The sequence below is a fragment of the Sander vitreus genome, chromosome 9 (genome assembly GCF_031162955.1).
Source record: "Sander vitreus isolate 19-12246 chromosome 9, sanVit1, whole genome shotgun sequence".
Taxonomy (NCBI): domain Eukaryota; kingdom Metazoa; phylum Chordata; class Actinopteri; order Perciformes; family Percidae; genus Sander; species Sander vitreus.
In genome coordinates this window covers 28,261,354-28,276,351 of record NC_135863.1, presented here as the reverse complement: position 1 = coordinate 28,276,351, position 14,998 = coordinate 28,261,354, and the positions used below count along the sequence as shown (strand labels likewise).

The 14,998-nt window shown below is 42.7% G+C and overlaps 1 protein-coding gene across 5 annotated transcripts in view; it reads left to right on the top strand.

The window, feature by feature from the left end:
- Positions 1-14,998, top strand: part of kdm4aa (lysine (K)-specific demethylase 4A, genome duplicate a) — a 45,021-nt gene continuing 30,023 nt past the window's right edge. For 3 of the 5 annotated variants that reach the window (XM_078259525.1, XM_078259522.1, XM_078259521.1), the window contains exons 1-9: positions 1-110; positions 2,837-3,001; positions 5,377-5,552; positions 6,574-6,688; positions 8,203-8,453; positions 9,231-9,280; positions 10,938-11,041; positions 11,208-11,345; positions 14,615-14,847. In XM_078259525.1, coding sequence (XP_078115651.1) covers positions 2,864-3,001; positions 5,377-5,552; positions 6,574-6,688; positions 8,203-8,453; positions 9,231-9,280; positions 10,938-11,041; positions 11,208-11,345; positions 14,615-14,847 — 1,205 coding nt within the window. In that variant the 5' untranslated portion in view covers positions 1-110; positions 2,837-2,863. The remainder of the gene's footprint in view (positions 111-2,836; positions 3,002-5,376; positions 5,553-6,573; positions 6,689-8,202; positions 8,454-9,230; positions 9,281-10,937; positions 11,042-11,207; positions 11,346-14,614; positions 14,848-14,998) is intronic. The other 2 variants (XM_078259526.1, XM_078259524.1) reach the window with 1 other exon arrangement.

Sequence of the window (14,998 nt, the reverse complement as noted above, 5' to 3'; positions counted from 1 at the left end):
ATTGGAATAATGGAGGACTGTCTTTTCCACCCGGACTGATGATGTCTGTATTTCTACTCTACTACCTGTGACCTGAGAAAAAAAAACAACTCGTCTGCAATTCAGCGAGTGTAAGTTAATGTTTGACACTTTAGAATGAGTTCGTTTTTAGGAAATTAGGAATAACTCTAAGTTTGGGCACAAAAACTGGCGGTCAGCAACAAGCCATGTTTGCTAGCTGAGAGCAGAGGCAGCTGTCAGATCTAACGTTACACACTTAGCGGTTGCTTTCAATAAATGATTATCTGGTTTGACGGGAAGACTCGCATTGTCTGGAAATGTTAGTTACGTGCGGTCTACTCCTGAATATGACGGTGGTTTGGTTTTTGTTGACTACCCTTTTAATTCCTGAGACTGAGAGCAAGCTATCTTCCAGTTAGCATGTTAGCTAGCGGACTAACGTAACGTTAGCTTCATATTTTTCCGTGGAGCAGCGCTGTCCGTGGGCCACGGTTTAACGGACGTGGTATTCAACCAATCACTGACTGAACATATCAGGATTGTATCCAATCACAGTGTACGGGGAACCCCTAAGTCTTCAGGGTTTTTTTTATAAGTAAAGTCCGTAATGCTTGAGTTCAAATACGTTGCCCGTTAGCTCAAAGTTGAACATCTCCTCGGTTGGTCAACTCTACACAAAACAAAAAGATTTTTGTAATGCACAGTACTTAACTATGGTAGTCAAATTGGAGGTCTAAGTTGGAGAAAGTCTTTTGTAGCATAGTAGCTAAGGGGGAACTTGGGTAAATGCAAAATAGGAGTGACTATTTTTGTAATATCAGTAAATACTTTGGATACAATTTGTTTTCACAAATAGAATAGAGGAAATTACAACTCTGGGTTATAAATTTGTCTTTTGGGTCTGTGTAATAATTAAGACAAGCTTTGTCTAGGTTTAAGTATAGCGGTTTCTGTTCTTGTATGGTCTGGCATGGAGAAAAACAGAAGTAGAATAAAAGGTCTGTTAATTTGAGGTTTGACAAGTCAGAGTGTAGTGGTTTTTGGAAACAGCTGTGAAATATCCTTTTATTCTGTTTTCACAAACAGCTTTTCAGTTTCACAAATCTGCTAAGGGGCGTACCAGCTTTGGGGCTGTAACTATGATATCTGGTACTGTTTCAATAACTTTAAGTGGTGTTAACAACAGAGAACTGGCCAAGTTATAATATCTCTTAACTTTCCCCTTTACTCCTGAATCGGAGAGCAACTTCAGCAGTGTGCTTGAGATAGTGTGTACTGTCAAGTGATGGCACACAGGCAAAAAAAAAAAGAAGACTTCATTAAAGTGAGCCAGTCAGACGTGTAACCTAAATGTTTTCATGATCATGTCTAGGGATGGACCAATTATCGGTCCTGGCCGATTATCGATATTTTGGCAGATTCTCTGCATCAGCGTTTTATTTGCCTGATAACCGATAAAGTTAAGAAATTAAAAAGTGTGCTACTTTGGCTCGGCTACAGCTTTGTGTGTGTGTGTCCCTCTGCTTCGGTTTCACTCACCACTCAGTTTGACTTAAAGGTGCACTATGAGTTCCTGCATGGTTTCAGCACGATTACATTTTTCTCTCAAATCGTAGGCATCTCTCCTTGATCCGCTAGCTGCCTGCCCCCTGAATACACCGTGAAATAGCCCGGTCTCGGGAGACAACACAGGCGTCGTAAACGTCAAACAAACGCTACGGGCACAGGCTGTGCACCAAAATACAACAAACCACTCCAGCCAATCACAGACCAGACGGTTGGGGGAGGGGGTGGGGGTTAGTGACTGTCCGTACCTGCCTGCACAATCCATCCTGCGAATGCGCAAGATGATAATCCTGTTTTACGAGCTCTCTTAATACATCCATGGGATTTACGACACTGCACAATCTGTCTTATAGGCCCAGACACACAGAGTTGTAGCGGTCTGCCGTTAGCCTCATGGATGTATTAAGAGAACGGTTAGCCTCCACCGGGAAGCTAACGTTAGTTTAGCTAACAGCTAATTCGACTAACCACTAGCTGACAGCTTGATTCAGTCTAAAATAACGTTAACTCAAACTAAACACTGGGAAAAGCAGGCTACAGCTAAATCAAGACTTTACAGTAATAACAATGAAGACAAGTATTGAGTGATTGTATTTTAAATGAGCACAAGTCAATTTTAACAACTTATTTTCAGGTTTGAGGGTCTTTTACATGCTGTCTCAGCTTTTGGTTAGCCGAATTAGCTGTTAGCTAAACTAATGTTAGCTTTCCGGTGGAGGCTAACGGCAGACCGCTACAACTACGACGGGAATTGTGGAACAGATCGTGCAGTGTCGTAAATCCTCGTACAACAGGATTATCATCTGCGCGTGCCCGAACATCTTGCACATGCGCAGAACGGATCGTGCAGGCAGCACGGATCATGTACCGACAGTGACAGTTAGTCAGTTAGTCATGACAGTTACGGAAACATGCGGGAAGGGGCGAGCTTGCTCTGTTTTGTTTGGAATTTACTTGGAACGTCAACAGAAGTGACCATGCAGGAACTCATAGTGCACCTTTAATGTCCCGCCCACAACACTATCTGTTACTGGGTATTATGTTGAAAGTTTCTAATTTATAAAATAATTGCTTTAAGCATCTAAGCAAAGTTTTGTATTGGAGTTTGTAACATTCCAAAATCTTAATTCTGACTTAAAGATTTTCATTTTCACTGTATATGCACATTGGTTCCAAATATCGGTTTTTATTAACTACTCATAATCGGTATCAGCCTTGCAAAACCAGTGTCGGTCGATCCCTAATCATATCCATGTTTTCCACCAATCAGAGTTGAGGTCAAAGTAACAAACCCAAGATGACTACAGACACGCCAGCCCAAGGCGCAGGCTCCAGGATAATGACGTTCAACCCCTCCAAAGAGGAGTTCAAGGACTTCAGCCGGTACATTGCCTATATGGAGTCACAAGGAGCACACAAAGCTGGAATGGCAAAAGTAAGTAAGGGTCTATTGTATTTTGTCAGGTTATTACGATACAATGAGTTCTGATTGATCTGATATTTTTCCTTAAATGTACTATATGCATAATAACTTGTAGTTGGGATAATCTACTGTTTTATGATTAAATGGGACATCGTTATTAGCCATGCTGTTGGCTGAGTAGTTAGTCATTAGTAGTTCATAGCAGTGTTGTAGTCAAGACCACCTAAACCGAGACCAAGTCTTTACCACGACCAGAGTGTATAGAGACAGAGACAAGACCAAGACCAAAAAACGAGCTAATATGCATAGCCAATATTTGTTAAATCACTTTGGTTGAGGGGTGAAGAGATTTCTGAAGAGTTTTGGTACAGAGGCAGATAGTCTCGCTTTGCCAGAACCTCCTCCAAAGTGTGCTGGAGGAGGGTCTGGCTACTCCACATAGCTTTCGGGGATGGGAGGAAAACGTGCTCTGGTTTATTGGCATTTCTTCAAACCAATCACAATCGTCATGGGCGGTGCTAAGCACTGGAGAAAACCTGCGGTGCCTCTGCAAAATAGCCTCGGGAAGGAACTTGTTTTGATGGAACACGTGTACGTTTAAAAGTTGTTTTAGTCGTGCACCAGAAAACTCAGATTGGACAGATAGTCTAGCTAGCTGTCTGGATTTACCCTGCAGAGATCTGAGGAGCAGTTAACCATAGTCCTCAGAAATCCACCGGAGTTTAAAATGCCAACACAAAGGAAACCCAAGGCAACGGATATCCGGCCTAAATGAGTGAAATCCGGCGGATTTTCCATCGGCAACAGAGCAATCCCAGAAGTGGAACGTCAAGGATATAGACTAAGAGGCAGATAACTTTAGCTAGCTAGCTTCACTAGCATCACTTACACCACATGTGTCAAACTCAAGGCCCACGGGCCGAATCTGGCCCCTTGCAAATTTTTTATAAAGCCCGCATATCAATTTAGGTTCACAATAAATTTTGGCCCGCCTAGTTGCGCGCCAAACCAATAAGATGGCAACTTATTTGCTGACTTTTGTAGGGCTTCATGTAGACCAAATTGTATGTGAAAAGGTTTAAATGAGACATGCAATAACACAGTTAAATATATTTTACTTTTTCCGATTTAAATAAAATCATGTCAGTAAACTATACATGCCTAGCCCTTGATGTGATTCTCATTTTCCAGTGTGGCCCTTAGTGAAACTGAGTTTGACACCCCTGACTTACACTTAACTAACCTTCCTTTATGCTTTCTTACAAAGTGCTGATAAGAAATGTAGGTGGTCCAAGCTGTGACGGCTAGGATTACATTGCAGAATTTACACACTGCTGTGTTTTTTCTTTTCACAAATATGTGCTTTCCTTTAGATGTTGTTATTGCAAAAACTCTTATGAAAAATGTAGGCCTAATAAATAAAATGTTATTACCGAGGATTTGGCTGACATCTCCCTACATTCACTTTGGGAGTGCGTGTTAAGGGGGGCGGGAAGAGGGGGTTAACAGTAACACAACTAGAAATGAGTCAAGTTGTTGGTTGCATTTGAAGCAGGAAGTTTTACATCCAATCACAGTAATGACGTTGCATAAATCAGACGATACACAGGCAATTTAGTGATGTCCCTGAAGTTGTGATCTTTACAGGTTTTGAAATAAAATCCAGAGTCCTCTTTATCTGACACCGAGACGAGACCGAGTAAAAATGTGGTCGATTCTGAGACGAGACCGAGACCTTCAAAAAGTCAAGACCGATCTCAAGTACTACAGCACTGGTTTGTTGTGATAGGGAGCATAGAAAAATTGACTTAATTGAATCAATGCCCTGCCAAAGAAAGAGAGTATTAGACATTTGTTTGGATTCTTAGTATGATGTTAATGCAAACTCAACGCTTCCTGTGGCTGCTTCACAGTGAAAGTCTTCCAAAGAAGATTATCCTTTGTTATTCTTTTACTGTGAAGCAACTAGGGATGTCACGATACCAGAAACTTAGCAGTCAACACCAATACCCAGTGAAATTCTAAGATTCTTGAGACCCAATTTCATACCAAGGGAAACGCCAAAACCAAACAGAAAATCTCATTCCCAGTTGTTTATTATTTCTGTCTTCCTTTCACTGTTTTGGTTTGAGGGTTTGAAGGGGGAAATATAGCCTGATTTACATGTGAATGTGGAGAGAACCTCGGTCTTGTGGACCCACGGGCTGCTGCTCCGAAGCCCGGCATCACCACAAAAGAAATGTGCATCGATGGTTTTTAGTAATCGCGACATTTGAGTTACTTGAGCGATCGTTTCAGCCCTGCTCATCCCTTCGCTGCTCTGAGTTTCTCTTCTCCAACAGGAAGGCTGTTTGTCATTCTGTTTCTGCGCTGTTCTTCCTTTGCAGGTTATTCCACCTAAAAGCTGGAAACCTAGACGGACATACGATGATATCGACGACCTGGTGATTCCTGCTCCCATTCAGCAGGTGGTGACGGGCCAGTCAGGACTGTTCACACAGTACAACATCCAGAAGAAGCCGATGACGGTCCACGAGTTCCGCAAGACCTCCAACCTGGACAAGTCAGTTTACATAGTCAAACTATGAACCGAAGTGGATTGATTTTCACACAATGACTTAAGGCTGGGTGAAATCAAATATCACAATATTTTTGACCAAATACCTCAATGATATTGTAGGGTTGACTATTGGTAGCCTGGCTCCGCCCTCCTACGTACTTCCGCTCAATTTTCATTTTCCTTCAGTACACCGTCTGGGTTTGCGGTATATTCTTGAGTTTTCTCCGGCCAAATCTTTGGCGGTCCAATCAGCGAACAGAGGGAGTGGCTGAGAACGATGACGTTGAGGTCGTGCGCTAGTTTGAGTTGTAGTTCCGTAATGGCGGCAGAGAAAGATGCGAGCGAAGCCATTCGGTCCATTGTGGCAACGCTGTCGAATATCCAGAAGTTAAAGCCCGAGCAAGAACAATCTTTGCTGAGTTTTGTTGGTGGCCATGATGTTGTGGCCCTCCTCCCCACAGGGTTTGGGAAAAATTTGATTTTCCAGCTCGCCCCGCTCGTGGTGAAGGAGTTGGCTAAGGCGAACGCTAGCGATGCTAAGCCGAAGTCACGACCAACCGTTAGCGATTGGTTATGGCAGTTCCAGAGTGGCTCTGGGCAGATCCAATAGTTTTAAACTTCAACAGAGTACCCGCCTTCAAGGAAGTTAACACTTGTCAATGGAGAGTGGCCAGACTCTCTGTACAAATGAAATGTACGAGAGTCTGGTAGGACCAGGCTAGACTATTGGTGGATTCAATGACTAAGTGGGTAAATGCAAATACTAGAACAGCTAGAACAGTCTGGGAAGTTCAGAAAATGACATCACTTTACTGTAATGCAGCCTGTAAAACCAGGAAAAGACAAGACTTATGCCATGTTACGAAATCTAAGACAATATCTAGTATCATACATCGATTGATATATTGCCCAGCTCTACAATGAATATATAATTATAATGTAGACAACCTGTACTGTACATGATTTACGTAAGCCTATTATTTAAAATACCAAACGAGTTCTCTTCTCGGATTTCTCATTGTAGGTTCTGCAATCCCCGATACGTGGATTTTGGCGAGTTGGAGAGGAAGTTTTGGAAGAACCTGACCTTCAACCACCCCCTCTATGGGGCTGATGTCAGCGGAACACTGTATGATCCAGTGAGTGGTAATATATATCTACAACGTTTCATTAACAGGATGGTTCCGGAGCTGCCGGAATTTCCGCAGGATGTCCCTCGTTTTCGGCCGGATGTCCGTCGCCTTCCTCTTTCTTTGTGTTGGCGTTCTAAACTCCGGTCGATTCGAGAAACTTCCTCCGAGCTAGAACCGACAATCAAATTATATTGTGTATTTTTTTGGAGTAAAATTCTCATCACAAACTCAACAGCTATTTTAATTCCAGAGTCCAAAACAAGTTCCTTCCAGAGGCTATTTTGCAGAGGCACCGTGGCTCCGTCCGGCGCTTAGCTTCGCCCAAGACAATTGCGATTGGTTTAAAGAAATGCCAATAAACCAGAGCACGTTTTTCTCCCATCCCGGAATGCTGTGTGGACTAGCCAGACCTTCCGCCGCAGCGCTGTGGGGGAAGGTCTGGCTATGCGAGACTAAGTGAGTCGGGACAATGAAAAAAGTTTCAAGCACAGCCCTGTTTATCAGCGAGGGGAAATCTTCAGACTGTACAAAACACTGCGTCTCTTGGGCGTCGCAACGCAACAGGTGCCACTCCGTGCAACACAGACACTCCTGTTCGGTGGCCATAGCTTCACAATGTCCGCAGGTACACCACCAAGCTTCTGCATAGGGGCCCAGACACCAGCAAATAATAGACATTATAAATACTCTCCTATTGTTTGGATAAAAAAAGGAAATGTATTATACAACATCATTTATAACCTACAAGAAGAAGAAACCCTTACTACCCTAAACCTACCTGAGAGGTCCCATGACATTTAGTCCGTCAGTCTAAGCATCGGTTAAATAAATAAAATGCAATACACATCAACCCAGGGTTTTTCCTTAAATCAGAATGAGCCTTTTGGGGGGGTGACTACACTCGCTAGTAACCATGATCGGTCCGCTTACATTAAAGGCAAAGAGTCTGTTACCTTTTTTGACAGAAATCTATGCACGTGGCTGTTATTTCTGACAGTTTGATAAACAAAGTATATTATGCTTGAGTACATAAAATCCCAATTAACAAACACCTCTTTGTGGGGCGCCAAAAATTCATCTCTGCAGGAAAGTCCCTGTAAACCTGTAACAAGTGAGAATAACAGTAAAAATCTAAGGATTTCAGAGTCACTTGTTTGGAAGTCCCCAGCCGTTTAGAGTATTCAAGCTTTAACATACTTCAGTAGTAACTGTTGTCTTAGTCTCTTTTTAAAAGCAGACACTAGCTGTGTTGAAACCATTCCCTCATTCACTCACTCACTCACTATTCCCTATATAGTGTTTATTAAATAGTGAACTATTATAGGGAACCGGCCAAACGAGATTTGGGACACTCGCTGAAAGTATTGTTGCGTCCGTAGATGCGCCGGTTACATGTGTGTGACCCCCTGTTGAAGATCTCGATGATAGAGTGAATGAAATGAACCACGGAGAATTCAAACGCCACTACCAAATGGCGAACACAGGGACAGTTAAAGACATTTTTATTTTATTTTTTATAGTGTGATCAACCTCATTCCAGACCTTACAGCCTCTTGCTGAATCCCTCCCTTTTACAGGATGTGGCTGAATGGAACATCGGCCGCCTCAACACCATTCTGGACACTGTGGAGAACGAGAGCGGGATCAAGATCAAAGGAGTCAACACGCCGTACCTTTACTTTGGAATGTGGAAGAGCGCCTTCGCGTGGCACACGGAGGACATGGATCTGTACAGCATCAACTACCTGCACTTTGGAGAGCCAAAGTCCTGGTACAGTCATTGACCAAATACCTCGATATCGATATTGTGGCGATATTGTGGGGTTGACAATTGGTGCTTTCACGAAATATGCACACAATGAGATTTTTGATAAATAATCATCAGTTATGTTGATATATTAACTATGTGGGTAAAGGCAAAAAATAGAACAGCTAGAACAGTCTGGTGCGTTCGGAAAATGACATCACTTCACTGTAATGCAGCCTTTAAAACCAGGAAAAGACAACAATTTAAGATGATATCTAGCCTCATAATGTCGTCATAGATATATTTATATGCATCTGTAGTTTTTATATTTGCCGTAAGAGAACATGGCAACTAGAAAAAAAATTGGGAAAGAGAACAATATTCTTTATTAGCTAAATGATACTGCCATGTAAATAAGCTTTGTGTTTGCTGGAGGACATAAATAGAAACGAAAGAAACAAATCTGGTTTCAGGCCAGTTACTGATGTGTGCAGGTTCTTTCAGATACACTGAAACATTTTTAACGGAAGATAAACCCCATCAAGGTGAAGCTATTTTACTTATCTATTTCTTTGCGCTTTTGCTAATTGTTGATGAATGTACTGGTGGTCCCAGCCTTGAAGTACTGCAGTAACCCTGCAATGAATGATGACATTGTTGAGAGCCTCTGTGGTTATTAGGCTTCATTCTCTAAAACATTTGGCCACCATAAGGAAGCAAATATCCGTTTTTTTTCTCTGCTGTCAACATCATAGCCATAAATCATATTTTTGATATACCTGTGTTTGTGTTGCTCTGCAGGTATGTTGTTCCACCGGAGCATGGGAAAAGACTGGAACGACTCGCTAAGGGTATGTGATGGCTTCTTGCTCCATAGATGGATTTGAATGTGTCACAACAGGCACTTATCCCATTTGTCTTGAATCCCCTATGAGAATGGATCAGTTACACAGATACATTTTAACCACTGGGTCCCACAGCTCCCTTCAGCTTGTCATGCTCAGCCGTTTCAAAGAGGAAGTGCTTCCGGTGAACCTCCACACTGTATGGAAAGTACCTCTGAAACCACAACAGCAATTATGTTCACGTGTCCATAACTTAAAATACATAAACACCAGGGCTGATACGCGATAACCTCGTTAAATATCAGCATAACGATATTACTTGGGTTAGATAAACTGACGTTAAAGTGTTCTGCTGCTTTCAGTATTCTGCTAAAATACAACAAACTGCTTGTTGAATTTTTAACAAACAAAAGGAAATCATTTCCAACATTCTTTCATTAACCAAATTGAAAATTGAATTGAATATAAAAGGCAGCACTAAAAAAAAAAAAGAATGACATTATACATTTTCCTTTCAAATCTCACACAAAATCTCTCAGTGCAGGGTTCAACATTAAGGTTTTTTTTCACTTGTCCGGTCGGGAAAGTAAAAAAAAATAATTCTACTTTTTACTCGTCCGTATAGAATGTTTTTTTTTGTTGTTTTTCTCTCGAGGAAAAACGTCGGAAAAAAGTTTAGAAAAACTGTCAAAAAAAACGTAGAAAAAAAGGTTGAAAAAAAACATTGAAAGCTTCAAAAGAGTAAAAAAATGTCGAAAAAACCCCCCATCAAAAGCATCAAGCGCCAACGCAATTCTTGATTGGCCAACAGTGTTGTGTGTAACGCGTTACAGTAACGTAACTACTTTTTCAGGTAAAAAGTAGTGTGACGCGCTACTACTGAAAATTTGGTAACCAAACGTTCCTTTTTCAATTCGGCGCAACGTTACTTTTCCCAGAGACAGATTTGACAGCGCTGCCTTCTCAGCTGCTCGTTCACAAGCTCCACGCGGTACGTGACAGAGGCTGGTAGCAGAGCAATCATGGCAAGCGAGAAGCAGCCAAAGCTAACTTTTGAGAGCGTCCTAAGCTTCGTGGCTTTGGCCATGACACATGCCACTACATCGCGTGAGGACTGGCGGTTAAATCGGCCGTCCTACAAACAGAGCATGCCAGGCAGACACAAAGCTGACAACCTCACAGATGGATGTGGTGGAGATGGGCTCATACATAGGCTACACACAGCGGACCGCTGTGGACTTGTGTCGGTCGCACGGACACGCGAGGATTTCCAGAAAAGAAGCTGCGTGTGCCTACAACAATGCACGGACCATCGTGGCTGCGCGACCGGTACAACACAGACATTGCATACACTAACACTGTGTAGCGCCGATGACGCTACTTTTTAAAAGTAACTTCCCCAACACTGTTGGCCAACGGCACATTCAAATTAAACGATGATACGATGATGCCCGAACGGGCAAGTGGGTTTTTATATTTACTTGCCCATGGCGTTTTACTTTCCCCGGGCTATCGGGCAACCCTCATTGTCTTTCGCGATATGTCACAGCCTCTTGCGATACGTTTATTGTGCCAGTTGATATCCCGATGAGGATTAAAAAAAACGATATATTGTGCAGCCCTAATTAACACTGACGTTGTGGATGACCTCCTGTATTTCCAGGTTTCTTTCCCGGGAATGCTCAGAGCTGTGAAGCCTTCTTGCGCCACAAGATGACTTTAATTTCCCCCTCAATCCTGAAGAAATATGGCATACCATTTGAGAAGGTGACCTTTCATTCACTTTGTGTTGACCTCATGTCTTTACCAAACGGGCAGAAAATAAACCTCATGATTAAATATAGTGATAGTGATGACATGAAGCAACGGAAAGTTTGAAATGAAATGGCGTGTCCGCTCTTGTAATTCTCTTGTTGTTCGGTGTCATTTTCAGGTCACGCAGGAGGCCGGCCAGTTCATTGTGACGTTCCCGTTTGGTTATCACGCAGGTTTCAACCATGGCTTCAACTGTGCCGAGTCCACCAACTTTGCAACCCAGCGATGGATTGATTACGGCAAACAGGCGACACTGGTACGCAAAACATTCATTTATTTATTTAAACAGCTGTGAATCTAAGTCCGAGTTGGTCAAAAAAATGCCTCAGAACACACCGAAAGAGACGAGACGTAATACGTCTCCATAACAGCAGGCGGCGCTAATCTGTATTGTCGCCCAAAAATGAAAACCGGCAGCTGATTGGACAAACCCGTCACGTGGGCCTTGTTTCTCCGGAAATTCAAAGACAGAACGTCATGGCGGCTTGTTCAGAATACGATCTCATATTTTACTAAAATAGTTCACCGAAACGTGTTTCTGAAAACATTTTAAGCGAGAAACAGGCCGTGCAGTTGCTAAATCTGTCTCTTCATTTCAGATCAACAATGGTCAGTTTATAAAAGATTTTCGTCAGATTTTGAGAGACTCTAGTCACGCTCATTCCGCTCCCCGTTTCCGGGTTAGCACTCTACCAATCAGATGGGTCATTTGAGTCCGACTGCCGGCAGTGCCCGCCCTGTTGATTATACACGGAACACACCGAACAGACTTGAGTCACTGACTTCGCCAGACTGTCCAACGGCCGATTATCGGCTCTGTGTGTCCGGCCCTTTAGGGTGCTTTCACATCTGAGCTGTTTGGTCCTTTTTAGTCTACAGCATATTCACGGCGTTCCACTTCTGGAATTGTTCCAGGGCCGTCGGAAATTCCGCCGGATGTCCCTCTTTTCAGCCGGATGTCCGTCACCTTCCTCTTTCTTTGTGTTGGCGTTCTAAACTCTGGTGGATTTCTGAGGACTATGGTTAACTCCTCCTCAGATCTCTGCAGGGTAAATCCAGACAGCTAGCTAGACTATCTGTCCAATCTGAGTTTTCTGTTGCACGACTAAAACAACTTTTGAACGTATGCATTTTCCACCAAAACAAGTTCCTTCCCGAGGCTATTTTGCAGAAGCACTGTGGCTCCGTCCGGCGCGTAGCCCCATCCAAGACGATTGTGATTCACACCTGTTGTACCCCTATTTGGTCCGGACCAACGGGGAAAAAAACGTTGCTGCGTTTAGCTCTGGGCCCTGTTCTTCAAATGTGGCTTTTCCAATCCAGGCTAACTGATAACTGCTGTTATCATGATGAAATAATCTATTCATTCCCATCCAGCTGATTAGGTTTTTTGAGCGCAGTTTGAGGATTGATTTGTTAATCATGGATGAAGTTATCTTGAATAACAGCATGCTCTTATTGTGAAATAAAGGCAAACAAAAAGTAAAGAGTTGGAACCATTATCAGCATTTATATGATTGGCTGAGTGCTGACTGGCTGGAATAGTGTTTTGTGGCTCGTGCACTTCTTTCTGTTTATTTTCCATTTACACAGCCAGGGTTGTGTATTTACACAGGATTTTTTTTCAGTGCACACAGAAAACGGAGAGCTATGTGACCATGAGGAGATATCCGGCTGCAGCGACGGTAGCTCTGCAAAATAGTCTCAGGAAGGAACTTGTTTTGGTGGAACATTTGCACCCCGCAAAAGAAAACGCCACATACAATATTAAAAGAAGTTAACTGTTGACACAATACAGTAACGTGAGCTATTTAAATTAGCTCGATACATGGTTAAACCTCATTAGCTCTTACCATTGTATATCTGTGCGTACTTCGTCCACAGCAATCCCACCAATCGGTCCCAAAATATCCAAGTTAGAGAGGAAATGCCGTAAACATCTTCTTTGTAGAACTTTACAATCATTCCCAGAAAGAACCAAGCAGGCCTGACTTGTTGTTTGATCCAAATTTCCTTCAAAACTTGACATTTTTTAGCATGTAGCTTGCTAGTTCGAAGTTTGTTGTTGTTCCGGCGATTACCCTAGAAATGTTGTCGATTCGGATTATGGTCCAGCTAACTTTCAATAGCTGGACTCTTGCAGGTTTTAGATTTAAGGACTTGTTACTCTGACAAACAGTTCCAGATGATTTTTAAACCAGTTTTGAAGAACCAGAAAATCCCCATGTCAAATTGTCCAGATTATAATCTAATCTGGACAGGGATGCACGGAATCCAGGATTCGGCTTTGGATTCGGCCGAATATTGGGCTTTTTAACGGCGTTCGGTTTCTGCCAAACCTTATAATTTTTTCCACCGAACCCTACGCTTGCACTACGCGCGCTACGCTGGTCGACGTAATGACGCCGCCGTTGATTACGGGAAGGTGTTAACGTAGGTGGACCGTTTAATGCAGTAGGCTGTGAGAAAGTGAAAATGGAACTCGTGAGTAGAAAAAGTGTTGTTTGGCGGTACTTTCAGTCAAAAGAAGACGATTCAAGTCCAGCTACATGTTCAATTTGCAATGACGATTTGTCTCATGGTGGCGAGGACCCTAAACAATACACAACATCGCCGCCGTTAAAACATTTGGTATGAAACATCTTTAAGAATACGAGTTGTGCATGAAGGACTCTTCAGACAGCAGCCAAAATGCAGCAACTTCAGGTACGTTACACACATTAATGTGTTTACTGTGTTAATGGACTGAGGATGGGAGTAGGATTCGGTTTCGGATTCGGCAGAATCTTAACCAGTGGATTCAGTATTCGGCCGAACCCCAAAAATCTGGATTCGGTGCATCCCTAAATCTGGATAACTCCCACTGATTTTTATTATTACTTTCGTGATCAGCAGATGGATGTAATAGTAGGTTATCTTTTGATCACATATCTGTCATCATAAAACCCTCGTTTTTGTTTTCACACACACCACAAACGCACCGCAAAGAGTCTGACTGGATGCCCACAGAGACCCTTCTTTACAAATGGTCTTGGTCCTGTTGTTTGGCGTCCTCCAGACTTTGATTGACAGCTTTTACACCAGCCTAAATGAACCGAAAGAATGAGCAATCAAAACCGACTTTAATGTGCACCAAACCAAATATCAAGTGTTCATTAAACGATATGCGATATGGAAGTCGGTGTTGGATGGAACGTGCAAATTCTTATTCTGTTTTCAAAGCCTTACCAATAGCAATGCTACAATGTCAGGCTCATCCTGTCAAGGTTCAAATTTAGTTTTAATCAGACAAACATTTTTAACCTGACCTAACATTCTGAGGATCATTCTCTGAATATCTAGTCTATATCGACAACGTTTCATTAACGGGATCGTTCCATTAACGGGATTGTTCCGTTGCCGCCGGAAATTGCCGCCATTCTTTGTGTTGGCTTTCTAAACTCCTGTCGATTTGGGAAACCTCTGCTGCTCAGACTACCATGGGTCAAACCTAGACTAAAATGTTGATCTTTGTGCTCCTTCCAGTGTTCGTGCCGGCAGGACATGGTGAAGATCTCCATGGATGTGTTTGTACGCAAATTTCAGCCCGACCGTTACAAACTGTGGAAGGCGGGGAAAGACAACGCTCCCATTGACCACTCCAAACCCACACCAGAGGCTGCTGTGTTCCTGAAAGACGACAAGAGCGAGCCTTCAAAAGAGACTTCCAGTGAAGCTGGATCTGAGGAGCCCACTACCCCTGTCCAGGAGGACAAAAGGTCTGGCTTCACACTTGCTACTAACACAGCTCAATTACCTAATTATAGCCATATTAAAAAAAAACAACCCATGTTATATGAGTATTTATTTTAATCACTCAATTGCTTTTGTTCAGTTTTAAGATTCGTGGTCACTGAGGCTACATTTACA